The sequence below is a fragment of the Pongo pygmaeus genome, chromosome 6 (assembly GCF_028885625.2).
Source record: "Pongo pygmaeus isolate AG05252 chromosome 6, NHGRI_mPonPyg2-v2.0_pri, whole genome shotgun sequence".
Lineage (NCBI taxonomy): Eukaryota > Metazoa > Chordata > Mammalia > Primates > Hominidae > Pongo > Pongo pygmaeus.
Window position 1 is genome coordinate 6,307,334 of NC_072379.2, and position 27,527 is coordinate 6,334,860.

At 43.7% G+C, this 27,527-nt stretch overlaps 1 protein-coding gene across 6 annotated transcripts in view; it reads left to right on the forward strand.

Annotated features, from left to right (window-relative positions):
• USP42 (ubiquitin specific peptidase 42) overlaps positions 1-27,527 on the forward strand; it is an 82,418-nt gene that overhangs the window by 25,660 nt on the left and 29,231 nt on the right. For 3 of the 6 annotated variants that reach the window (XM_063668083.1, XM_054496127.2, XM_054496128.2), the window contains 2 exons: positions 5,894-6,143; positions 10,040-10,240. In XM_063668083.1, the coding sequence (XP_063524153.1) occupies positions 5,903-6,143; positions 10,040-10,240 (442 nt within the window). In that variant the 5' untranslated portion in view covers positions 5,894-5,902. Of the gene's footprint in view, positions 1-5,893; positions 6,144-10,039; positions 10,241-11,534; positions 11,659-16,904; positions 16,960-27,527 lie in introns of those variants that run through there. The other 3 variants (XM_054496130.2, XM_063668085.1, XM_063668084.1) reach the window with 3 other exon arrangements.

The window sequence follows — 27,527 nt, forward strand, 5'->3', positions numbered from 1 at the left end:
CCGCCCGCCCGGGCCAGGCCGCTGGGGAGGGGGCGGCGGCCGCGGCGGGCGGGCGCCGGGGTAGCCGGGCTGCGCGGGGAGGCCGGGCCCCCCCTGGTTGCCATGGACACTGCGCTCCCACCCCCACCCGGCCCCAGCCCGCCCCCTCGGCCCGGGGGCCGGGCAGGCAGGCGGGAGGCTCGGGGCGGCCGGGGTGGGCGTGTGCTGGCCGCTGACCGCCGAGCCCGGCGTCCCCGGCCCGCCCGCCGCCCCCCGCGTGGCTGCCACCTCCCGCCCCGGAGCCCCCTCAGAGCCCCGGGCCGGCCTCCCCGCCCCCACTGCATCCCTAACAGAGGCAAACTTTTCCCACCTTGGGCGCCCCCTCCCCAGGCCTGGCCACCTGGCTGTTCTGCGGAGAGTCCGAGGTGCCCACGCCGGGCGGAGCGGCCACCCCGAAGGGAGAGGAGAAGCCGGGTGGCGCGTCCCCAAAAACATGTGTGCCTCCCTAGCGTTTTTTATCTTCAGGGCAGGAAGAGCCAGCTTACCTGGAACGGGGGATCCGTTGCAGATGTTGGAAATGAAAATTGGACGGGACAAGTGTTCCTATCTAGGACTTTAACCCCTCTAACATGCATGCAGCGGAGATGACTTTTGTTAATGACTCTTAGGAGGCCGTGGGGTCACTTGTTTATGGGAAAACATGTTGGTTATGTAAAGTCAATACCCTGACAGCAAAACTGTTTGAGAAACTAGTTAACGCCTCCTTTTCAAGGTAACCACAGAATCTTAGGTTCTCATTTTGGTGGCCTCAAAACGTTTCGAAGAGTTGTACATTTTAAACCTAATTATTTTTACTATGTCACTCATTCAAATTGCCTAGGGGATATGAATGATCAGTTTCACTTATTTGTTTTAAATTAGGGTCAGTTTCACTTTCTTTTCTGTGTCTTTGAATCAAGTCTACAGTAAGTATTTGGTTTATAAAGTTTAAGGCCAGTCGTTTGGTTTACTTAAGTATAGTTAAGACGAAGGTTTTGTCTTTTTAAAGTGTGTGTGTTTTCTCTTATAATGGAAATGCTACAAGAACGTGGATTACATTGTTTACGAAGAAGCGGAGTGTAACAGTTTCTCTTTAAACGTGTTGATATTATTACCTCAATGTATGTAGAGTGCTGCAGTGTCTAAATAGTGAAACTCTACAAATGAAAAAAGAATAATGCATTCTAGCATTTGATAACAAGGGAGACATACCATATAAGAGACTGGGAATTTTAGGGCTTTGAGTAAAAGACTAGTATTTAAAGCAAAGGAAACACTTGTGAAGTCTCATTCCTCCACACAGATCCAACCTCGATTCATGTTCATGTTTTTTTGAGGCAAGATCTCCCTCTGCTGCCTAGGCTGGAGTGCAGTGGCGCAGTTGTAGCTCACTGTAGCCTCAATCTGCTGAGCTCCAGCAGTCCTCCCACCTCAGCCTCCTAAGTAGGTAGGACTACAGGCACATGCCACCACAGCCAGCTAATTTTTTTTTTTTTTTTTTCTTAAAGAGACAGGGTCTCACTGTTGCCCAGGCTGGTCTGCAACTCCTGGGCTCAAGCCATCCTCCTGCCTTGGCTTCCCAAAGTGTTGGGATTACAGGTTTGGGCCACCATGCCCCACCTGTAGGTTGTTGTTGTTTTTAATGCTCTTGTAACTTTTATATATCATCAGAAGCTGTTGCTTAAAAGTTCTGATATTTGTAACAGTAATATTTAGAAGCTTTACTGAAAGTGAGGAACATGCAAGCATATGAATCTTAAGTCCTACATAACATCGTTTAGCTTCAAGAAAGGTTATGTGTGTAGCAGATGGAGTTTAGTTTGATGCCTGATGGTTTTAGGTCAAGACTTCATTGGCTGAATATACAAATGAAGGCGAATGGATAGGTTTGGTTGGTTTTTCCACAATTACAATGCTGTATGGTTAACGATGACTTGAATTGTGCTTTCCTTAAATTTTTTTTCACTTAAGAGGCTTTTGTCCCTTTTAAAAGGTAATTGGAGCAAGTAAAATGGTTTTATTTGGTCATTTGTTAGTGATTGTTCTGAAGGTATGTTTATCCCCTGAAAATTAAGGTTTTTGTTGCTGTTTAGTGTTACTGTAAATAAGGTTGGATTAACCTTTTTTTATATTTCTTATAACTCTATTTGGGCTTTCTTCTTCCTTTTCTTTGTTTTTTTTTTTTGAGATGGAGTTTCACTCGTTGCCCAGGCTGGAGGGCAATGGCGCGATCTTGGCTCACTGCAACCTCTGCCTCCCGGGTTCAAGCGATTCTCCTGCCTCAGCTTCCCGAGTAGCTGGGATTACAGGCATGCGCCACCACGCCTGGCTAATTTTGTATTTTTAGTAGAGACGGGGTTTCTCCATGTTGGTCAGGCTGGTCTTGAACTCCTGACTTCAGGTGATCTGCCTGCCTCGGCCTCCCAAAGTGCTAGGATTACAGGTGTGAGCACCCGCGCCCGGCCTCTTCTTTCTTTTCTTCCTGCATTTTTTTCTTCTGTCCCCACACTGTTTCATAATTTCTTTTAACTATTAGATGAGGAAAAATGTAAACTGTATTTGGAGGATAAGGCTCAAGCTTTCTTCCTGATTGAGGGTCAGCTACCTTTGATTGATTTAAAATTTCAATTCAGTTTTTTTCTTAGTTCGTTGAAATTGACAAACGTCTTTTCTATTTCTACTTGAGTTCAGAAACTTTAAGATTGTATTTTTTTGGGTGATAATCTTACCCTAGTTAAAAATTACACCAGCCTGGCCAACATAGTGAAACCCTGCTCCACTAAAAATACAAAAATTAGCTGGGTGTGGTGGCACGCACCTGTAGTCCCAGCTACTCGGGAGGCTGAGGCAGGAGAATCGCTTGAAGCCTGGAGGTGAGAAGGTTGCAGTGAGCTGTGACGGCGCCATTGCATTCCAGCCTGGGTGACAGAGCTAGACTTTGTCTCAAAACATAACAAAACAAACAAAAAAATTACAAACAACAGAATTGATGCTTTTAAAAAACAAATTTGGCCAGGCTCTGTGGCTCATGCCTGTAATTCCAGCATTTTGGGAGGCAGAGGCAGGAGGATCATTTGAGGCCAGGAGTTCAAGACCAGCCTGGGCAACATAGTGAGACCCTGTCTCTACAAAAAAGAAAAACCCCAGAAAGTTATTGTGAGCAGCCAGTTTGGAAAGTACATGGGTATTTTATTGTCCCTACTTCATAGCATGGGTAGTACTTTTTTGTACTTTTACAGTATCCTTTTCTTTTAAAGACAGAGTCTCACTCTGTCGCCAGGCTGGAGTGCAGTGGCGCGATCTCACCTCACTGCAACCTCTGCCTCCCGGGTTCAAGCGATTCTCCTGCCTCAGCCTCCCGAGTAGCTGGGATTACAGACACGCGCCACCATGCCCAGCTAATTTTTGTATTTTTAGTAGAGACAGGGTTCCACCATGTTGGTCAGGATGGTCTCAATCTCCTGACCCTCGTGATCCACCCACCTTGGCCTCCCAAAGTGCTGGGATTACAGGTGTGAGCCACTGCGCCCAGCCTCAGTATTTTTAAAAACAAATTTTAAAGGCTATTTCTACTCCAGAGTTTTTTAAGGATCAAATGATATACTGTATGTTAATCATTCAGCACAAGCTGGTGCTAAAAGCAAACGCTAGTTGTTTTCTGTTTCCGGACTTTGTTCATTAAGTTGTTCTCCACATGTATGGAAAGCTTTTTCTACACCAGCTCAGAGGATGTGAATAAGAACATGGTAGAGAACAGCAAGTAAAACAGCTGTGGAGTAGATGCCAGCACGCTACCGTAGAAATCAGCACAGGGTGCTGTGGGGGCCTTGAGGAGGGGTTTCTAACCCAGTCTTGGGGGAATGGTGATGTCAAGGAAAGTGTCCCAGAGGAAGTAAATTCTAAAGTGAGAAGCGGAAGTGTGAACTGGCTGGAGGTGGAAGGATGGAAAAGAGTCGGAGAAAAGAACAGCATGCACAGAGCCCAGAGAGAGCAGGGACCAAAAAAAAAAAAAAAAGACTTCAGCATGGTGGGAACGTGACAGAGAGGGTGTTTGGAGAGGTTATTAGGTCAGACAATGCCAAGTCCAGGCATTAAGATGTTGTGCTGTGGGGCAGTTGGGCCACTCCTGAAAGGTGTTCTTTCTTCCTTTCTTTTTCTTTCTTTCTTTTTTTGAGGCAGAGTCTCGCTCTGTCACCCAGTCTGGAGTGCAGTGGCATGATCTCGGCTCACTGCAATCTCTGCCTCCTGGGTTCAAGCAATTTTCCCTGCCTGAGCCTCCCAAGTAGCTGGGAATACAGGCCTGATTAATTTTTGTATTTTTAGTAGAGATGGGGTTTCCCCATGTTGGCCAGGCTGGTCTCGAACTCCTGGACTCAAGTAATTCACCCACCTTGGCCTCCCAAAGTGCTGGAATTACAGGGGTGTGAGCCACTGTGCCCCGCCCGGCCTTTTTTTTTTTTTTTTTTGAGACTTAGTCTTGCTCTGTCACCAAGGCTGGATGTCAGTGGCACGTTCTTGGCCCACTGCAACTTCTGTCTCCCAGGTTCAAGCGATTTTCCTGACTCAGCCTCTCGAGTAGTTGAGATTACAGGCACGTGCCACCACGCCCTGCTAATTTTTGTATTTTTAGTAGAGATGAGGTTTCACCATGTTGGCCAGACTGGTCTCAAACGCCTGACCTCAGGTGATTCACCTGCCTTGGCCTCCCAAAATGCTGGGATTACAGGTGTGCACCACCATGCCTGGCTAATTTTTGTTTCTCGTAGAGACAAGGTTTCACCATGTTGGCCAGGCTGGTCTCAAACTCCTGACCTCAAGCGATCTGCCCACCTTGGCCTCCCAAGGTGCTGGAATTATAGGCATGAGCCACCGTGCCTGGCCTTCTAAAAGGTTTTCTACACAGCAGTGGCATGTCTAGATGTGGCTGCTGTTGGGTGATTTCAGAAATATCCCTAAAAGCATTCTGTTGACAAGGTGGCATAACCAGACGGAGGCCTGGCTGGGAACGCTGGACCTGGCTCTCAGTCCCAGTTCCTGACTGGTTGCTTCATTTTATAGGCCCTGGGGATTCTGTCTGATCTCTCATAGGTTCCTTATGAAGATTGAGTTAATGTATGTCCAGCAGTTGATGCAATGCCCAATACATAGAAAATGCTCAATTAGTGGTAGCCCTAATATTTTAAAATAGGACTCAGAGAGAAAATTATAATCAAGTCCTTTCGTAACAGGTATTTGTGTTCGAGTTTGATGTCATTAATTGCTTACGGGTTTTATTTAAAAAGTCATACATTCTATATAAATGAGCCTCTTCAGAAAAATGGTTTGTTTTAAAGGTGAGATCTCTATAATTATAATTTTAAAAAATGTAATGTATTTCACTTGGTGCCATTTGCACTTTAAGCACAAAATTAAGTCTAGATTTTCTCTGTGTAGTTGATGCTTTTCTCTGAGGAATTATACTCAAATTGAAGATTTAGTCAAATATACTACTGTGTATAGTTTTTCTAGTTTTAAGCAGTAGAGAAGGAAAATATAGGTAGTTAGTAAATAAACAGAATTGAAAATTGAAATGCCTAATTATAAACTGAAATGCCAGACTTTTAGGGGGCATGAAATGAAATGAGAAGTTCTTTTAATCAAATACTTCACTGAAGATTTTAAAATAAAGATTGTTGACATTCAGATTATCATGATGCTAAATGTCCCAAGGAGATTATTACAAAAATGTTAGAAAGTACTATTGTTTTTATATTTGGGTGATGTGTTTGAAAATAACTTTAAAATGGCTGGAATGATTTTCCAAGATCTAATAGTAGGGTAAGGAGATTGCTTTTCTCACGTGATGAAACAAATACATACTTTTCATCTTTTGCAGAGCTGAACAATGACCATAGTTGACAAAGCTTCTGAATCTTCAGACCCATCATCCTATCAGAATCAGCCTGGCAGCTCTGAGGCAGTCTCACCTGGAGACATGGATGCAGGTTCTGCCAGCTGGGGTGCTGTGTCTTCATTGAGTGATGTGTCAAATCACACACTTTCTTTAGGACCGGTACCTGGCGCTGTAGTTTATTCGAGTCCATCTGTACCTGATAAATCAAAACCATCACCACAGAAGGATCAAGGTACTGTTTTTCCAGAGAGAATTACCGCCAGAAACTCTTGTGTAAATGCTGCTGGGGCTTGGTGGTTTCAGAGAGGGGCTTATTTTGCAAGCCATGAGGCCACCTGAGTGGCCAGCAGAGTTGCATTACTTGATGGGCTTTGTTTTCCTGTTACTTGTTCGTGATTGACTGACAACAGGGTAGATTGTTCTTTCTTAGTTACTAGAATATTATTAGTTTCTTTTATTCCAATTTTTTTTTTTTTGAGACGGAGTCTTGCTCTGTCGCCCAGGCTGGAGTGCAGTGGTGCGATCTTGACTCACTGCAAGCTCTGCCTCCCGAGTTCAGGACATTTTCCTGCCTCAGCCTCCAGAGTAGCTGGGACTACGGGCACCTGCCACCACGCCAGGCTGATTTTTTTGTGTGTGTGTTTTTAGTAGAGACGGGGGTTCACCATGTTAGCCAGGATGGTCTCGATCTCCTGACCTCGTGATCCACCCGCCTCGGCCTCCCAAAGTGCTGGGATTACAGGCGTGAGCCACCACACCACGCCCTTTTATTCCAATTTTTTTTTAAGAATAAACTTTATCTTGGTGAGAACTGAGATGGGCAAGCATTACATTAACTTGTTAACCAGTAGTTATTCTACTTCCCTAAGTAGATGACTTTTACAAATTTAAAGATGTTTTGTAAAATGGTTGTCTTTTGACAAATGAGCTTTACCCAGTTTTTTTTGTTTTTGTTTTTATTTTTTTCCTGGCAGTTAAAAATCATTCATAGTAATAAAGCTCTTTGAAAGAGAGCAGATAGGCTGGGCACGGTGGCTCCGCCTGTAATCCCAGCACTTTGGGAGGCCAAGGCAGGCGGATCACCTGAGGTCAGGAGTTTGAGGCCAGTCTGGCCAATATGGTGAAACCCCGTCTTCACTAAAAATACAAAAATTAGCTGGGCATGGTGGTGTGTGCCTGTAATCCCAGCTACTTGGGAGGCTGAGGCAGGAGAATCGCATGAACCTGGGAGGCAGAGGTTGCAGTGAGCCCAAGATTGCACCATTGCATTTCAACCTGGGCAACAGAGTGAGACTCTGTCTCAAAAAGAAAAAAGAAAAAAAAAAAGAGAGAGAGCATGTAACACAAATGTTACATTTGTTATAATGATACAAATGTGGTTACATTTGTTAAAACTCATCCAGATAAATGAGACAGTAACACTTCAAGTTGGTACTTTAAGACTTTTGCATTTGAGGACATGAAGCTTTGAAATACAATAGAATTTCCTAGTTAGATTGTTGTTTGGCTTAGAGCATGCAGCCCAGACAGCTTTGAATGCAGCCCAACACAAATCCGTAAACTTTCTTAAAACATTGAGTTTTTTTTGCGATTTTTTTTTTTTTTTTTTAAGGTCATTAGCTGTTGTTAGTGTTAGCGTATTTTACGTGTGGCCCAAGACAATTCTTCTTCCAGTGTGGCCCAGGGAAGCCAAAAGATTGGACACCCCCTGGCTTCGAGTAGTTTGATCGCCATGTTGTTTTGAGTCCTTTTAGTAAGTTTCTTTTTTGTTTTTTTTGAGACAGAGTCTTGCTCTGTCGCCCATTCTGGAATGCAGTGGCGCGATCTCGGCTCACTGCAATCTCTGCCTGCTGGGTTCAAGCAGTTCTCCTGCCTCAGCCTCCCGAGTAGCTGGGACTACAGGTGCACGCCACCATGCCCAGCTAAATTTTTGTATTTTTAGTAGAGACGGGGTTTCACCATGCTGGCTAGGCTGGTTTCAAACTTATAATCCACCTGCCTTGGCCTCCCAAAGTGCTGGGATTACAGGTGTGGGCCACTGCGCCCGGAAAACAGTAAGTTTCATATTGTGATGTGGGGGTGGGTGTTGCAGTTTGGCTTGCTGAAGGTGTTTTGGGTAGGGGGAAGTTTATATCATGAAACACAACCTAATCGAATGTTGCACATGGAGGTGGAAAGTCCTTCGGCTTCTCTCCGGCAGCACTTTCCCACAGGACCTCTTTCTCCACGGCCTTCAACCTCCTGTCATGTTGCTGGGGCTTCTCTCTCTTCTTAGGACTTAACTCACATCTCCCCACTCCCCCCCTTTTCTGGGGCTCTCATCTCATTCTCCACAGAATCCTTTCTCTTGTCCTAATTTTGCTCTCCTTTCCCCACCAAGCTGTAGCCTGCCTATGCCTGCCTAAATAACCACTAATAACTCTCTTCAAATGGAGAATGATTCTACATGGCATCTCAGCCTTTTGTTTTTGTTTTTTTTGAGACGGAGTCTCTCTCTGTCGCCCAGGCTGGAGTGTAGTGGTGCAATCTCGGCTCACTGCAACCTCTGCGTCCCGGGTTCACGCCATTCTCCTGCCTCAGCCTCCTGAGTAGCTGGGACTACAGGTGCCCGCCACCACGCCTGGCTAATTTTTTGTATTTTTAGTGGAGACAGGGTTTCACTGTGTTAGCCTGAATGGTCTCAATCTCCTGACCTCGTGATCCACCGGCCTTGGCCTCCCAAAGTGCTGGGATTACAGGCATGAGCCACTGTGCCCGGCCCAATCTCAGCCTTCTGGTAGAGCACTGGGGGACTGCCAAAGCCTTTGAAAAATTAGTCTTGCCATTGATGATTTTCAGCTTTCCTAAATAAGTTGTTTATTGAGCTTCAGCTTGAGTTCCATTATCATACTTAGTTATTAGTAATCTGTTGAAAATCTTCAAAATTTTTAGGTCACAGGTAGTCTACTCACAAGTGTGTACAGTGGTGCCTGATAGCCTGAGTTCAAAACCTGCTTCCTTAGTGGTAAAATGGGAATGACATCAGTACCAACCATTAGAATTGCAACCATTTGGCCTAGTAAGGGCTCCCTACATGAGATAATAAGGATGGCAGTGATGGTGGTACTGAATTAGCATCCGTGGCAGATGTTACAAGGAATCAAATTTATCTCATTTTTTCTATTGATTGTGTTATTTATTTTTTAAATGTTCAAAGTGGACATAAAAGAGTAATTATAATGAACTCTCATGTAGCCATCAACCAGCTTTGACATTTGTCAACTTATGGCCAGTGATACCAGCACCTACTTACCTCCCCACGACATTATCTCAAATCCAATACTTCATCTTTCACTTGTATTTTAGTGTACACATCTAAAGAGTTTTTTCTAAAATTCAAAAATGTATTTATATGAAAAAGTCATTCAGCGTTCATATTTCTCTGGTGGTTGTTTTATGTATATATAAAATATATATACACAAAATACGTGTGTGTGTATATATATGTGTATATATGTATTTTTTTTTTTTTGAGACGGAGTCTCTCGCTCTGTCTCCCAGGCTAGAGTGCAGTGGCGCTATCTCAGCTCACTGCAAGCGCCGCCTCCCGGGTTCACGCCATTCTTCTGCCTTAGCCTCCCTAGTAGCTAGGACTACAGGTACCCGCCACCATGCCCGGCTAATTTTTTGTATTTTTAGTAGAGACTGGGTTTCACCGTGTTAGCCAGGATGGTCTTGATCTCCTGACCTCGTAATTGCCCGCCTTGGCCTCCCAAAGGGCTGGGATTACAGGCGTGAGCCACTGTGCCCAGCCCTATGTATATATTTTTTTAAGCAGTTGTTCAGAGCAACATCCAAATGAAGTGTACACTTTGCATTTGGTAGATATTTCTCTCAAGTTTCTTTTAATCTGTAACCCTCTCCCCTTTCTGTCCTTGCAGTTTGTTTATTGGAGAAACCAGATCATTGAAAATTTCTCATGTTCTGGTTTCTGTCTTTTAAAATGTCCCTCTTCCCCTTGTATTTCAGGTAGGCTGGTCATGAGATTTCGGATCTTGAAAAGATTGAGGTTTGACCAGGTGTTACTATTTATTTAGCTTCAGCTTCAGTATGCAAAGCTTGGTTTCTGACTCTTTCTTATTTTTCTAGCCCTAGGTGATGGCATCGCTCCTCCACAGAAAGTTCTTTTCCCATCTGAGAAGATTTGTCTTAAGTGGCAACAAACTCATAGAGTTGGAGCTGGGCTCCAGAATTTGGGCAATACCTGTTTTGCCAATGCAGCACTGCAGTGTTTAACCTACACACCACCTCTCGCCAATTACATGCTATCACATGAACACTCCAAAACATGTAAGTGTTCTGTGTTGTGTTTGTAGTATTGTAGTATGCCAACCTACTTTCATTTTTTCCTCTGAAATGAAAGTGAAGAATTAAGCCAAGAGTGCTATGATTACTAAGAAGTTGGTTTATTTTTTTAGAAACCAAGGAGGAGGACTCAGGATTGGGATTCAGGTTGCATGAAAAACATTTTGCACCTAATTAGACCTGTGAAGGTATTTAACAAGAAACATTTTATCAGCTTTTGGCATTTCTGAACTCCTTGTTGGTTTTTACACTTACTAAAAAAAAGTGACAGAAATATCTGACATTAGCTGGGCTCACACCTGTAATCCCAGCACTTTGAGAGACTGAGGAGAAAGGATCACTCGAGCCCAAGAGTTGGAGACCAACCTGGACAACATAGTGAGACCCTATCTCTACTAAAAATAAAAATAAAAATTAGTCTAGCATGGCAGCACACACCTCTAGTCCCAACATACTCAGGAGGGTGAGGCAGGAAGGTCACCTGAGTCTAGAAGGTTGAGACTGCAGTGAGCTGTGATTGCAGTGCTGTACTTCAGCCTAGGCAACAGAAAGAGACCCTGTCTCAAAAAAAAAAAAGTCTGATGCCAGCAACTTGGGACAGGGGACAGGTGGGATTAAGAAATCCTGCCTCTCCTGGCATTTATACCATGTTGGAAGGCTTGACTTATTTACATGCTTATAAGCCTTAGAGGAGAGGGACTCTCTTGCCACTGCCCCTAACCTCCTGGAATTCAGACTAGACTTTCCCTTTAGCATTTGAGAACCTCATCTTCAACCTACATGGCAGGAAATCAGTTAAAGCTTATTAAAATATCTTTAATTAGATGGAAGCCAACTCAGTGGTTGACTATGAACCTTCAGAATTTGGAACATCCGTTTTTGAGGTTTTGGCCTTCTCCATATGATGTAAATATCCTTCATTCTTTATAAATGCAGTCTCCCTGTTCTTTGATCTAAATTAATGGCTCAGATTCATGAGTGTATGTTCTGGTGCTATTAGTTACTACGATTAAAAAAAAAAAATCCTTGGTTTCTTTTTGAATAGTTTTTTACTTAATGGAGAATTTAAATTGGTTCTTTTAAAACTGATTTTTTTTTTCCCCTCCAAAGAGTCAAGTAATGCTTGTAAAGAATTTGGAAAGTACAGAAAAACTTAAAGAAACCAAAGAAAAATCACCTAGAATCTCACCACCTACCTAGAGGTGTTTGTTATGCCAGAATTAACGTTCTGTTTGCCCTGATTTTCTCCCTTTCTAAGGCCATAATTCATTCCCCACAGACAGCTTTCCTATCACTTTTGCGCTTAATGAAAGTAGGGTGTGGATGAAAACCCAGCACTAGCACCTGGACAGCAAGAGAGAGGACCAAGACAAAATTCAGAAGCTCCCGGTGTCCAGAATTAGGTGCCTATCTTTTATGCTACTGGTAGTTTTTGTGCTTGCTTCCTCCCTCCCTTTCTTCCTCCCTCTCTTTCTCTCTTTCTTTTCCCAGCTTTATTGAAGTATAATTGATATATACCAAATTACACATATTTAAAATACATAATTTGATGCATTTTGACATTTGTATACACCCATGGAACTAGTATCAAGATTAAGATAATGAACATGTTCATCACCCTCAAAAGTTCCCCAATTCCCCTTTGAAATCACCCTTTCCATCCTTTCCCCACCCTCCTGCCTGGCAACCACTGATCTGCTTTCCGTCACTGTAGATGAATTAGTTTAGATTTTCTAGAATGTTGCTTATGTGGAATTGTACAGTATATATTCTCGTATTATCCTGTTTCCTTCACTCAGCATAATTCCTTCAACATTATTCCATTTGTGCCATGTAGCATCACTTCATTGTATTGTTGAGTAGGATTCCATTTTATGGCTAGATCACAATTTGTTTCTCCATTTGTCTATTGATGGGCATCTGGGTCATTTTTCACTTTGTGCTGTTACAAATTAAGCTGCTATGAACATTAGCAAACAAGCCTTTGTTAGGACATGTTTTCATTTCTCTTAGGTAAATATCTAGGAGTAAAATGGCTTGGTCCTGGGGTGGGTGTGTAGTTTAACATTTTAAGAGACTTCCAAACTTTCCAGAAGGGATTGCAGTGTTTTATAGTCCCACCACTGGTGAATGAAGCTTCCATTTGCTCCACATCCTTCCCTATACTTGGTGTGGTCAGTCTTCTTCAGTTTTAGCCATCTCCATAGGTGTGTAATGTGGTAGTATTTTGTTGTGGTTTTAATTTATACTTTCATAATAAATAATGCTGAACCTCTTTTCTTTTTTGTTTTGTTTTTGTTTTTGAACATCTTTTCATGTGGTTATTTGCCATCTGTATATTTCCTTTGCTAAAATGCCTATTGAAATCTTTTGCCTGTTTGAAAACTGGTAGTTTTCTTATTGTTGAGCTTAGAGAGTTCTTAATATATTCTCGATATAAGTCTTTTATTATGTAGGCTGGGATTTGTCTTTTGATTCTTTTCAGTGTCTTTTAAAGAGTGCATTTTTTGTTTTGGGAAATTTCATTTCATTTTTTTTTTCTTTTTATTCGTTGTGCTGTAGATGTTTTAAGAGATCTTGGCTGGGTATGTGGCTCATGCCTGTAATCCCAGCACTTTGGGAGGCTGAGGCAGGTAGATCACTTGAGCCCAGGGTTTCAAGACTAGCCTGGGCAACGTAGGGAGAACTCATCTCTATATAAAAAAAATCAAAAATTAGGCCAGGTGTGGTGGTTCATATGTTTTGGGAGCCTGAGGCGGGTGGCTTACTTGAGTTCAGTAGTTTGAGACCAGTTTGGGCAACATGGTGAAACCCTGTCTCTATAAAAAATACAAAAATTAGCTGGGCTTGGCGGTGTGCGCCTGTAGTCCCCGCTATTTGGGAGGGAGACTGAGGTGGGGGGATCACATGAGCCCAGGAGGTTGAGGCTGCAGTGAGCCATGATTGTGCCACTTTATTCCAGTCTGGGTGACAGTAAGACCATGTCTCAAGGTAAAAAGAAAAAAAAACTTTGCCTACCTACAGGTCACAAATATTTTTCCTATGCTTTCTTCTAGAAGTCTTAAAGTTTTAGCTTTTGTTTTTGGGTCAGTGGTCCATTTTGAGTTAATTTTTGTTTGTGATGTGAAAATGGAGCAAGTTTATTTTTTTGCATATGGATGTTCAGTTGTTCTAGCACCATTTGTTGGAAACATAATCCTTTTGCCACTAAATTGTCTTTGCACCTTTATCAAAAATCAGGTGATTGAAGCACTTTAGACAGAAGAAAAAAAATCAGTAAGCCATATAAATACGATCTATTTCTGGACTCTATTATGTTGTACTGATCACTTGTTTATCTTGACACCATAACACAATGTCTTGATTACTATATATTTTAAAGTTTTGTGGCTAACTGCAGTGGCTCATGTCTGTAATCCCAGTGTTTTGGGAGGCTGAGGCAGGAGGACTGTTTGAACCCGGGAGTTTGAGACCAGCCTGGGCAACATGTCAAGACCCTGTCTCTAAAAAAAAAAAAAAAAAAAATTAGCTGCATCTGGGAACTCATACCTATAGTCTAGTTACTTTGGAGGCTGAGGCAGGAGGATTGCTTGAGCCTGGGAGTTTGAGGCTGCTGTGAGCTATGATTGCACCACTGTATTACAGCCTGAGTGATAGAATGAGATGCTGTCTCAAAAAAAAAAGTTTTGGAACCAGGTAAATCCTCCACCTTTGTTCTTTCTCTGAGTTATTCTGTAGCCTGGGCAACATTGTGAGACCTTGTCTTTACAAAAAATAAAAAAAATTCACTGGGTGTGGTGGCAAGCGCTAGTCCTGGCTACATGGGAGACTGAGATGAGAGGCTCGCTTCAGCTTGGGAGGTGGTGACTGCAGTGAGCCATGATTGTGCAGGTACACTGCAGCCTGGGCAACAGAGTCAGATCTTATGTCAACCAAAATAAAAAAGTTGTTCTGGCTCTTCATGGTTGCTTGGCCATTTGTATTTTCAAATGAATTTTAGAATCACTTTGTGAATTTCTGCAAATAATCTTCCTGGTATTTTGTTTGGGACTGTGCTGAATATTTAAATCAATTTGATGTGAATTGACATCTAAACAGTATTATTTTCTGACTCACAAGCAAGGTATACCTATTTATTTAGGCCTTTTTTTTTTGTTATTGTTGTTGTTGTTTTTTGTTTTTTTTTTGAGACAGTCTTGCTTTGTTGCCCAGGCTAGAGTACAGTGGTGCACAGTCACAGCTCACTGCAGCCTTGACCTCCTTGGCTCAAGGGATCCCTTTGCCTCAGCCTCGTGAATAGCCAGGACTACAGGCATGTGCTACAACACCTAGCTGATTTTTTATTTTTTTGTAGAGACAGTCTCACCATGTTGCCCAGGCTGGTCTTGAACTCCTATGCTCAAGCAGTTGTCTTGCCTCAGCCTTTTTTTGGTTTTGGTTTTGTTTTTTGAGATGGAGTCTCGCTCTGCCGCCCAGGCTGGAGTGCAGTGGCGCGATCTCGGCTCACTGCATCTTATGCCTCCTGGGTTCATGCCATTCTTCTGCCTCAGCCTCCTGAGCGGTTGGGACTACAGGTGCCCGCCACCACGCTGGCTAATTTGTTTGTATTTTTAATAGAGACAGGGTTTCACCGTGTTAGCCAGGATGGTCTTGATCTCCTGACCTCATGATCTGCCCGCCTCAGCCTCTCAGAGTGTTGGGATTACAGGTGTGAGCCACAGCACCCGGCCCTTTTTTTTTTTTTTTTTTTTTGAGACAGAGTCTCGCTCTGTCACTCAAGCTGGAGTGCAGTGTGCAGTGCCACTATCTCCACTCACTGTAACCTCCACCTCTTGGGTTTAAGTGATTCTCCTGCCTCAGCCTCCCAGGTAGCTGGGATTACAGGCATGCACCATCACTCCTAGCTAATTTTTGTATTTTTAGTAGAGATGGGGTTTCACAATGTTGGCCAGGCTGGTCTCAAACTCCTGACCTCAAGTGATCTGCCCGACTCGGCCTCCCAAAGTGCTGGGATTACAGGCATGAGACACCATGCCCAGCCTCTTGCCTCAGCCTTTCAAAGTGTTGGGATTTCAGGCATGAGCTACTATGCCTGGCCTAGGCCATCTTTAGTTTCTCGTTGCCCAGGCTGGAGTGCAATGGCACAATCTCGGCTCACTACAACCTCCGCCTTCTGGGTTCAAGCAATTCTTCTGCTTCAGCCTCATGAGTAGCTGAGATTACAGGTGCCCACCATCATGCTCGGCTAATTTTTGTATTTTTAGTAGAGATGGGGTTTTACCCTGTTGGCCAAGCTGGTCTCGAACTCCTGGCCTCAAATGATCCACCTGCCTCGGCCTCCCAAAGTGCTGGGATTACAGGGGTGAGCCACTGCACCTGGCTGGGATAAATATTTTCATTAACTATTACAAAGGGTATTTTATTTTTAAAATTTCAAGTTACTGATTGTTTATTGCTAGCATATACAAATGCATTTTTCAGATTTTGATCTTATGTCTTGGAACCTTGCTTAAGTCACTTATTAATTCTAGTAGGTTTTTTTTTTTTAAGATCCCTTAAGATTTTATAGATCCAACCATGTGATACGTGAATAAAGATAATTTTACTTCTCCATTTCCAGTCTGTGTAGGTTCTTTATTTTTCTTGCTGTTTTTTTCTGGTAAAGAGACCTCCATTACATTGTTAAATAGAGGTGATAAGAGTAAAAATCCATGTCTCTTTCTCAGCCTTAGAGGAAAAGCATTCAGTCTTTCACCATTAAGTATGGTGTTGTAGGTTTTTCATAGATGACTTTTACCAGGTTGAGTTGTTTGATGCTTGAATGTTAAACCAACCTTGCATTCCTGAGATGACTCACACTTGGTCATGATGCATTATTCTATGTATTATTGGCTTTGATTTGCTAAAATTGTAAAACAATTTTGTCTTCATGAATATTATTAGCCTATAGTTTCTTATAATGCCTTTTTTTTTTTTTTCTTATTTTGGCATTAGGGTAATGTTGGCATCATGGCATGTGTTGGGATATATTTTCTTCACTTCTATTTCCTGGAAGAGTTTGTACAGAATTGATGTTATTTCTTCTTTAAATGTTTGGTAGATTTCAGCAGTGAAGCCATCTGAACCTTGCAGTTTCTCATGGGCAGGTTTTAAACTACATTCTTCTTTTCTTTGTTTTGTTTTTGGAAGACAGGATCTTGCTCTTTTGCCCAGGCTGAAGTACAGTGGCAAGATCATACCTCACTGCAGCCTCCACCTCCTGGGCTCAAGCAGTGCTCCCACCTCAGCTTCCTGAGTAGCTAGAGGTGTGCATCACCACACACAGCTAATTTTTAAATTATTTTTGTAGAGACGAGGTCTCACTATGTTGCTCAGGCTAGTCTTGAACTCCTGGCTTCAAATGATCCTCCCCGCTTGGCCTCCAAAAGTGCTAGGATTATACAACCATACCCAGCTTTCTGTCTCCTTTTTTGTTTGATCAATCTCACCAGAAGTTTTTTAATCTTACTAATCTTCTCAAAGAATGAGCTCTTGGTTTCATTGTTACGGTTTTCTGTTTTATTACAGTTTTCTGTTTTATTGATGTTGGTTGTTATTGTCATTATTCCCTTTCTTCTGCTTACTTTGGATTCAATGTGCTCTGTTCCAGTGTCTTAAGGTGGAGTCTTAGGTCATTTGATTTGAGATCTTTCTTCTTTTCCAATGTAAGTGTTAAATGCTATAAATTTCCCTGAGTGGTACTTTAGTTGTGTCCCAAACATGTTGATATGTCATGTGTCATTTTTTTTTTTTTTTTTTTTTTAAAGACAGGGTCTCACTCTCTCTGTTGCCTAAGCTGGAGTGCAGTGGTGCCATCATAGCTCACTGCACCCTCAACCTTCTGGGTTCAAGTGATCTTCCCACCTCAGCTTCCCAAGTAGCTGAGACTAAACATGCACCACCATGCCTTTTTTTTTTTTTTTGGAGACAGAGTCTTGCTCTGTTACCACGCTGGAGTGCAGTAGTGTGATCTTGGCTCAAATGCAACCTCCGCCTAATGGGTTCAATCAATTCTCCTTCCTCAGCCTTCTGAGTAGCTGGGATTACAGGCACATGCCACCACACCCAGCTAATTTTTATATTTTTAGTAGAGATGGGGTTTCACCATGTTGGCCAGGATGGTCTCTATCTCCTGACCTCGTGATCCACCCGCCTTAGCCTCCCAAAGTGCTGAGATTACAGGCGTGAGTCACCGTGCACGGCCTAATTTTTTTTTTTAAATAGAGATAGGGTCTCGCTAAGTTGCTCAGGCTTGTCTCAAACTCCTGGCTTCAAGACACTTGTCTTGAACTCCTGGCGCCCAGGCTAGAGTGCAGTGGCATGATCTTGGTTCACTGCAGCCTCCACCTTTCAAGTTCAAGTGATTCTCGTACCTCAGCCTCCTGAGCAGCTGGAATTACAGGCAAGCGCCGCCACACCTGACTGATTTTTGTATTTTTTAGTAGTGATGAGGTTTCCCCCGTGTTGGCTAGGCTGGTCTCAAACTCCTGACCGCAGGTGATCCACCCGCCTCGGCCTCCCAAAGTGCTGGGATTATAGGTCTGAGCCACTGCACCTGGCCTGTTATGCCCTCTTAATGAACTCACTTGGTTACCATTTATGAAATGACCCTCTTCATCCCAAATAATATTCTTTGCTCTGAAATCTACTTCATCTGAGATAAATTTAGCCACCCCAAGCTGAGCATGATGGCTCATGCCTGTAATCCCAGCACTTTGGGAGGCTGAAGCAGGAGAATGGGTTAAGCTAGGAGTTCTAGACCAGCCTGAGCTACATAGTGAGACCCTCTCTGTATAATATAAAATACTAAAAAATTGGGCTGAGTGCGGTGGCTCACGCCTGTAATCCCACCACTTTGGGAGGCCGAGGCAGGCGGATCACGAGGTCAGGAGATCGAGACCATCCTGGCTAACATGGTGAAACCCCGTCTCTACTGAAAATACAAAAAATTAGCCGGGGGAGGTGGCGGGCGCCTGTAGTCCCAGCTACTCAGGAGGCTGAGGCAAGAGAATGGCATGAACCCGGCGGGGCAGAGCCTGCAGTGAGCCGAGATCACGCCACTGCACTCCAGCCTGGGCGACAGCGAGACTCCGTCTCAAAAAAATAAAAAATAAAAAAAAAATATTAAAAAATTAGCTAGGCACAGTGGTGTGCTTCTGTAGTCTTAGCTACTCAGGAGGCTGAGGTGGGAGGATCACTTGAGCCAGGGAGTTGAAGGTTGTAGAGAGCTATGATTATGCCACTGTACTCCAACCCGGGCAACAAAATGAGACCCTGTCTCAGAAAAAAAAAAAAAAAAAAAAAGGCCACTCCAGTTTTCTTTTTCATTTCATTTCTCTTTTTTTTGAGGTGGAGTCTCACTTTGTCACCTATGCTGGAGTGCAGTGGCATGATCTTGGCTCACTGCAAACTCTGCCTCCTGGGTTCAACTCTGCCTCCTGCCTCAGTCTCCCAAGTAGCTGGGATTACAGACATGCGCCACCGTGCCCAGCTAACTTTTGTATTTTTAGTAGAGATGGGGTTTCACCATGTTTACCAGGCTGGTCTTGAAATCTTGACCTCAGGTGATCTGCCTGCCTCAGTCTCCCTAAGTGCTGGGATTACAGGCGTGAGCTACCATGCCCAGCCCACTCCAGTTTGCTTATGATTCATGTTAGCGTGATATATTTTTTCCATCTTTTTATCTTTAACCTATTTTTGTCTATATATTTAAAATAGATTCCCTTTTTTTTCTTGAGATGGATTCTCGCTCTGTCACCCAGGCTGGAGTGCAGTGGCGCGATCTCGGCCCACTGCAACCTTCACTTCCCGGGTTCAAGTGATTCTTCTGCCTCAGCCTCCCAAGTAGCTGGGACTACGTACGGGTGCACCACCACACCCGGCTAATTTTTGTATTTTTAGTAGAGATGGGGTTTCACCATATTGGCCGGGCTGGTCTCGAACTCCTGACCTCGTGATCTGCCCGCCTCGGCCTCCCAAAAGTGCTGGGATTACAGGAGTGAGCCCCCGTGCCCAGCTTTAAAGTGGATTTCTTATAAATAGCTTATTAATTTGATCTTGCTTTTTATCCAATAGTAGCCTCTGCCTTTTATTTTGAGGCATTATATCTTTTACATTTAATGAGATTATTGGTATGATTGGGTTTAAATCTACCATCTTGCTATTTTTTTTTCCTATTTGTCCCATTTATTCTTGATTGTCTTAAAATCTTTTTTCTGCCTTCTCTTGGATTGATATATGATTTTATTTAATCTGCTTCATTGGCATATTTTTGATATATTTTTTTCATGGTGGTTACTTTAGGTTATATCTTTTAACGTATCAGTTTACCTTCAAATAACATTCCACTTCTCAGGCTGGGTGCCCGTGGCTCATGCCTGTAGTCTCAGCACTTTGGGAGGCCGAGGCGGGCGGATCAGGAATTGGAGACCAGCCTGGCCAACATAGCAAAACCCCGTCTCTACTGAAAATACAAAAATTAGCCGGGTGTGGTGGCTCATGCCTGTAATCCCAGTTATTCAGGAGGCTGAGGCAGGAGAATCGCTTGAGCCCGGGAGTCAGAGCTTTCAGTGAGCCGAGATTGCACCACTGCACTCCAGCCTGGGCAACAGAGCGAGACTCCATCTCAAAAAAAAAAAAAAAAAACAGGCAGGACGCAGTGGCTCATGGCTGTAATCCCAGCACTTTGAGAGGCTGAGGCTGGAGGATCACCTGAGGATGGGAGTTTGAGACCAGCCTGGCCAATATGGTGAAACTTCGTCTCTACTAAAAATACAAAAAATTAGCCTGACATGGTGGCAGACGCCTGTAATCTCAGCTACTTGGGAGACTGAGGTGGGAGAATCGCTTGAACCTGGGAAGCGGAGGTTGCAGTGAGCCAAGAACACACCACTGCACTCCAGCCTAGACAACAAGAGCGAAACTCTGTCACAAAACAAAACACAACAATATTCTGCTTCTCATGTAGTATAAGAATATTTTGATAATATACTCCATCTTTCCTTTCCCATCTTTGTGCTATTGTTGTCATGCATTGTTGTATTATTTTTTCCTTTAAATTCTTTTTTAAAGTTTTGTTTTAGGTAGTTTAAAGCTTTTAAGAAATCATTTCTATTTACCTACTTGTTTACTGTTTCCACTGCTTTTCATTCCTTTTTATGTGTCCAGATTTCCATTTGATATTTTTCCTTACTTTTGTTTTGTTTTGTTTTGTTTTTTGATGCTCAGGGGTTGTTTATTTTGCTTTGTTGTTGATTTTAGTTTTTTTTTTTTTTTTTGGTTTGAAATGTCTTTATTTTGCTTTTTTAAAAAACTCAGCTTTTTATTTGGGGTAACTAGATTCACATGCAGTTGTAAGAAGTAATACAGAGAAATCCCATGTACCCTTTCTGAACCTTCCCCAGTGATAACACTGTAATGGAATATCACAAGCACAGTAGTGACATTGATATAGTCAAGATACAGAGCATTTCCATCACCTACAGAACCCATCATGTTTCCCTTTCCCAAGCCCACTTGTGTCCCTGCCTTCCCCTTAACCTCTGGTTACCACTGATTCTCCATTTCTATGATTTTGGCATTTCAACAGTGTTACGTGAATTATATAGTATGTAACCTTTTGGAATCGGCTTTTTCACCTAGCATAATTCTCTCAAGATTGATGCAGGTTGTTGCATGTATTAATAATCTTTCATTGGTAGGTAGTATTTCATGGTGTGGATACGCCACAGTTTCTTTTTTTTTTTTTTTTTTTGAGAGGGAGTCTTGCTCTGTTGTCCAGGCTGGAGTGCAGTGGCATGATCTCAGCTCACTGCAGGCTCCGCCTCCTGGCTTCATGCCATTCTCCTGCCTCAGCCTCCCGAGTAGCTGGGACTACAGGCACCCGCCACCACGTCTGGCTAATTTTTTTTGTATTTTCAGTAGAGACGGGTTTCACCGTGTTAGCCAGGATGGTCTCTATCTCCTGACCTCGTGATCTGCCCGCCTCAGCCTCCCAAAGTGCTGGGATTACAGGCATGAGCCACTGTGCCGGCCTGATAACGCCACAGTTTCTTTAACTACTTTTCCATTAAAGGGCATCCGGTTGTTTCTAGTTTTGGGATATCGTGAGTGGAGCTGCAGTAAACACATCCAGGTTGTTTCTAGTTTTGGGATATCGTGAGTGGAGCTGCGGTAAACACATCCGGGTTGTTTGTGGTTTTGGGGGATTGTGAGTGGAGCTGCGGTAAACATCCGGGTTGTTACTAGTTTTGGGATATGGTGAGTGGAGCTGCTATAAACATGAGTGTATATAGCTCTTTTTGTCAGCATGTCTTCGTTTCTCTGGGATAAATGCCCAGGACTGCAAATGCTGGGTTATATGGTAGTTGCATGTTTGATTTTATAAGAAACTGCCAAAGCAATATATGAGAGTTCCAGCTTCCTTGCATCTTTGCCAACATTTGCTGTTGTCACTAGTGTTCATTTTACCTGTACTGATAGGTGTGTAGTGATAACTCAGTGTGGCTTTCATTTGCATTTCCCTAATGCTTAAAGGTATTAAACATTTTTTCATGTGTTTATTTGCCATCTGTTTGTGTTCTTTGGTGAAACATGTGTCTATATCTTTCCCTCATTTTCTGTCATGTTCTTTGTTGTTGTACTGTCAAGTTTTGAGTATATGTGGTTTCCAAATATTTTCTCCCCATCTGTAGCATGTCTTCATCCACTTACTGGATGTTTTACAGACAGAGGTTTTTAATTTTGGTGAAGTTCAGTTGGTCAGCCTTTATTGGATTGTGCTTTTAGTGTCAAGTTTAGGATCTCTTTGCCTAGCTCTTGATCCTGCAGATTTTTTCCTATGTTATTTTTTTCCTGTAAGTTTTATTGTTTAATGTGTTACATTTAAGTCTGTGATCCATTTTGAGTTAATTTTTTTAGAAACTGAGGTTTAAGCTGAGTTTTTTTTGTCTGGATGTCATTTGCTCCAGCGTCGTTTTCTTGAAGAAGCTGTCTTTCCTTTGTTGAATTGCTTTTGTATCTTTGTAATTAAAAAAAAATCATTTGGGCATATTTGTGTGTCTGTCTCCAGGTTTCTGTTCTGTTGTGATGATGTATGTGTCCACCACTCTACACAAGTCCTTACTGTAGTTATGTAGTAAGTCTTGTCATCGGTTAGAATGATTCCTTCCACTTTATTCTTCAAAATAGTTTCAGCTATTCTAGTTGCATTGCTTTTCATTACAAATTATAAAATAATCTATATAAAATATTTTGCTGGGATTTTGATAGGAAGTACACTAAACTTGTGTCTTAATTTGGGGGGATTAACATCTTTACTATGTTCCTGAAGTCTACTTCATTCTTTATTAATGTAACCATTCCTGCTTTTTTTGTTGTTGTTGGTTTCTTTATTTTTGAGACAGAATCTTGTTCTGTGACCCAGGCTTTGTGCATTGGTGTGATCATAGCTCACTGCATCCTCAAAATCCTCAAAATCCTGCATCCTCAAAATTTTGGTCTCAAGCTATCCTCCTGCCTCAGCCTTCCTGCTAGCTTCGGACTACAGACGTGTCCCACCATGACCAGCTAATTTTTTTATTTTTTACTTTTGTAGAGATTTGGTCTCGCTGTGTTACCCAGGCTGGTCTCGAACTCCTAGCCTCAAGTGATCCTCCTGCCTTGGCCTCTGAAAGTGTTGGAATTACAGGTGTGAGCCACTGTGCCTGGCCCTGCTTTTTTTTTTTTTTTTTTTTTTTTTTCTCTCCTTGAGATGAGGTCTCACTCTGTCACCTGGGCTGGAGTGCAGTGGTGCGATCATGGCTTACTGCAGCCTCCAACTCCTGGGCTCTAGGAATCCTCCATCTCAGCCTTTGGAGCAGTTGGGACCACAGGCATGCACCACCATGCCCAGATAAAATTTTTTCCCTGCTTTGTTTTGATTAATGCTTGCATGACGTATCTTTTTTATCCTTTTACTTTCAGCCTGCCTGTATCATTACATTTGAAGTGAGTTTTTTTGTAAACAGCATATAGTTGGGTTGTGTTGTTCAATCTATTTTGTCAGTCTGTGTCTTTTAACTATCTGCTGCTCTAGGCTGGGTGTCCTTCACCCTCATTTATTTAGAACATTTACTTTTAAGGTGATTATTGATATTTTAAGACTTAAGGCTTATTCTGCCACTTAATATTTTGTTTTTTGTTCTGTTCTTTTTTTTATATCTGTGTTTTCTTATTCTTGCTTCTCTGTGGGTTACTTGAGTACTTGAAAGTGTTTTTCAAAATTACATCATTTTGCTTTACTTGAGTCTTTCTTTCTTTTTTGGGGGGTGGGTCGTGGACAGGGTCTCACTCTGTCACCTAGGCTGGAGTGCGGTTGCATGATCTCAGCTCGCTGCAGCCTCAGTCTCCCAACCTCAAATGATCCTCCTGCCTCAGCCCCCCAAGTGGCTTGGAGTACAGCGGTGCGCGACCATGCCTGGCTAATTTTTGTAGAGACAGGGTTTCACCATGTTGCCCAGGCTGGTCTCAAACTCCTGGGCTCAAGCCATCCGCCCACCTCAGGCTCACACAATGCTGGGATTACAGGCGTGCACCACTGTGCCTGGAGCCTTTTTAGTGGTCACTTTTAGGGACCACATTTACACACACATAACTTTTACCACGGTTTACTGGTATTAACATTTTACTAGTTTGAGGGATGTATAGAAACATTACTTGCCCATGTCCTTTACTCTCCACTAGTTATAATTGTTTTAAAATGTTTCTTCTAGGCCGGGCGTGGTGGCTCATGCCTGTAATCCCAGCATTTTGGGAAGCCGAGGCGGGTGGATCACCTGAGGTCAGGAGTTTGAGACCAGCCTGGCCAACATGGCAAAACCCCATCTCTACTAAAAATACAAAAAATTAGCCAGGCATGGTGGCGGGCGCCTGTAATCCCAGCTATTCGAGAGGCTGAGGAAGGAGAATTGTTTGCATCTAGGAGGTGGAAGTTGTGATGAGCCAAGATCGTGCCACTGCACTCCAGGCTGGGTGACAAAGTGAGGCTCTGCCTCAAAAAAAAAAAAAAAAAAAAAAAAGGCCAGGTGCGGTGGCTCATGCCTGTAATCCTAGCACTTTGGGAGGCCGAGGCGGGCGGATTACCTGAGGTCAGGGATTCAAGACCAGCCTGGCCAACATGGTGAAACCCTGTCTCTACTAAAAATACAAAAATTAGCCAGGTGTGGTGGTGCACACCTGTAATCCTAGCTACTTGGGAGGCTGAGGCAAGAGAATCACTTGAACCCAGGAGGCGGAGGTTGCGGTGAGCCAAGATCATGCCATTGTACTCCAGCCTGGGTGACAGAGTGAGACTCTGTCTCAAAAAAAAAAAAAAAGTTTCTTTTATATACATTTAGAACCATATCAGACAATGTTACAATTTTTGTTTGAGAGATTCTTAGTTCTCAGTATGATGAGTGATTTTCAGTTGAAAGCTGGATTTTAAAACAATTTTGTTTTTTGAGTCAGGGTCTTACTCTGTTGTCCAGGCTGGAGTGCAGTGGTGTAATCATGGCTCACTGCAGCTCCCACCTCCTGGGCTCAAGCAATCCTCTTGCCTCAGGCTCCCAAAGTGCTAGAATTGTAGGCATGAGCCACCGCGCCTGGCCATGGATATTTTGGTATTATAAGACACTGAGTCTTATCTAACCTTTGTTTTAGCCAACTTGCTCTGACACTGCTCTGGCAGAGGAAGTGATGTCAGATGGAGTAGAAGCCCACATTCCCCACTCAGCCTCCGTTGGCACCCCAGGTGGGAATTGGGGGTCGTTGTCCCTGCTGGGTGGAAGTGGAAGTTCCTGCTCCCCACATGGTCTCCACGGACACTGCAGTGGGAGTGGTTTTGTTACCACTGAGTGATGGTGACAGTCCTGCCTGTGACCCTCACCAGGGGCTGGGGAGGCCATAGTGGGGGGAGAGTTTAGAGGTGGCTTTTTACTACTGGGTGGGTGGAAATCTGGGCTCCCCACGTGATTGTCACAACGTGGGGTGGGACAGGGTTTGTTCATCCAGTGTGGCTGCAAGTCCCAGCTCCTAGTCTGCCTTCTCCACCGTTAACCCAGTATGGGTTAGGATGCCTTGCTACATACAGCCTGTTGAGTGTAAGTCAGGGCTGTTTACTTGCCTTTTCTGGTGTGGGTAGAGGTGAGGCCATAGTTCTTCTGTGGTGTTTTAATGTCTTTTGTATTCTTTTATGAGATGGTTGCTCAGGTGCAGCCACAAGAGGAGACACAGGAGAGGCTCAGGAAGACAAAGATTTTATGCTCACAGGTCACACCATGCAGGGCCATGTGGTAAGGACCCCCGAGGGGTCAGGAAGCAGAAGACAGGAGCAAGGGGAAGGCATTATTAGCCAGAGCCTTCGTTGAGGTTTCCGTGGGAAAAGCAGGGTAGGGCAGGGGGAAGAATTTGGGATTGGCTGGTTTGAATAATTTCGGTGGGCTCTGAGCCACAGGTGTGGTCCAGAGTTGCCTGGCACCTGGCCCTGAGATGATTAGGGCGCAGGAGTGTTGGCTCCTGGGGTGCACAGGCAGGTGGATGGAGAAGGAAGGGCTCTGGGTTGGTTAGTCTGTATAACAAAGGCTTGCACAAACGCTGAGCCATTTGCTACCTCTAAGAATTGGCTAGCCTGAGGGGCAGCCTCTCCCCAGCCAGAAAGATCTTTAGAGTGTCAAAACATCATAGTAATTCTTACAATTCCAGCAGTTTGGGAGGCAGAGGAGGGTGGATCACTTGAGCCCAGGAGTCCGAGACCAGCCTGGCCAACATGGTGAAACCCTGTCTCTACTGAAATACAAACATTAGCCGGGTATGGTGGTGCATGCCTGTAATCCCAGCTACTCGAGAGACGGGTTGGGGGATCACCTGAGCCTTGGGAGGTAGAGGCTGCAGTGAGCTGTGATCCCGCCACTGCACTCCAGCCAGGGTGACAGAGAGAGATCCTGTCTCAAAACAAAAACAAACCAAACCAAAACAAACATCGTAATATACAGAAAAGAATACACACAGAAGCTGAAGTAGAGCGATGATTTCTAAAGGTTTCTGTCGCACAAGGCTGCCCCTTCCTCATCCTTTGGCTGGAGAGAGCGGGAGCGGGATTTTGCTGGGCTTGGTTGTCTGCAGTTGTTGGGGCTTCCAGGTTGCTGACTTCTTAGCTCTAAGTCTGGACTAGAAGAAGCACAAAGAAACCCCAGGAAACTCATCACCCTGTCTTCCTTGGGTCCTGAGGTCCCTAGCATGTCTCTTTCTCTCTCTACCTTTTACAGCCTTTTAAGGTTCGTTTTATACACAATGGTCAGGATTTGTTGTACTTGGCAGGAGGAATAGAAAACTACCTCTACTCCGTCTCCCAGAAGTGCAAGTCTCATGTTTGTTTTTGAATGATGTTCTCATGGGGTGTAGAATTCTGTGTTAACATTATTTGTCTTTTTTGAGACAGGCTGTCACTCTCACCCAGGCTAGAGTGCAGTGGTGTGATTATAGCTCATTGCAGCCTCAACTTCTTGGGCTCAAGTAATCCTCCCACCTTAACTTCCCGAATAGCTGGGACTACAGGCGTTCACCACCATGCCTGGCTAATTTTTTGTAGAGACAGGATTTTGGCCATTTTGCCCAGGCTGGTCTCAAACTCCTAGGCTCAAGTGATCCACCCGCCTTGGCTTCCCAAAGTGCTGAGATTACAGGGCAGCCACCACACCTGGCCCGTTCTTTTTAATACTTGAAAGATATTATTCCACTGTCTTGTGGCCTGTGCTGTGCCTGATAAGAAGTCTGTTGTCGGTTTTACCTTTGTTCCTATATACATAATGATTTTTTGCTTTTGTTTTTGTTTCGTTTCTTGTGTTTTTTTGAGACCGAGTTTCACTCCGTGGCCCAGGCTGGAGTGCAGTGTTGCGATCTCAGCTCACTGCAACCTCTGCTTCCCGGGTTCAAGTGATTCTCCTGTCTCAGCTTCCCGAGTAGCTGGGGTTACAGGCGCACACCACCATGCCCAGGTAATTTTTTGTATTTTTAGTAGAGACGGGGTTTCACCATGTTAGCCAGGCTGGTCTCGAACTCCTGACCTCAAGTGATCCACCCTGCCTCAGCCTCGCAGAGTGCTGGGATTACAGGCATAAGCCACCAAGCCAGCCTATGTAATGTTTTTTTTTTTTGTTTTTTGTTTTTTTGAGACGGTGTTTCTCTCTGTTGCCCAGGCTGGAGTGCAGCGTCGCGA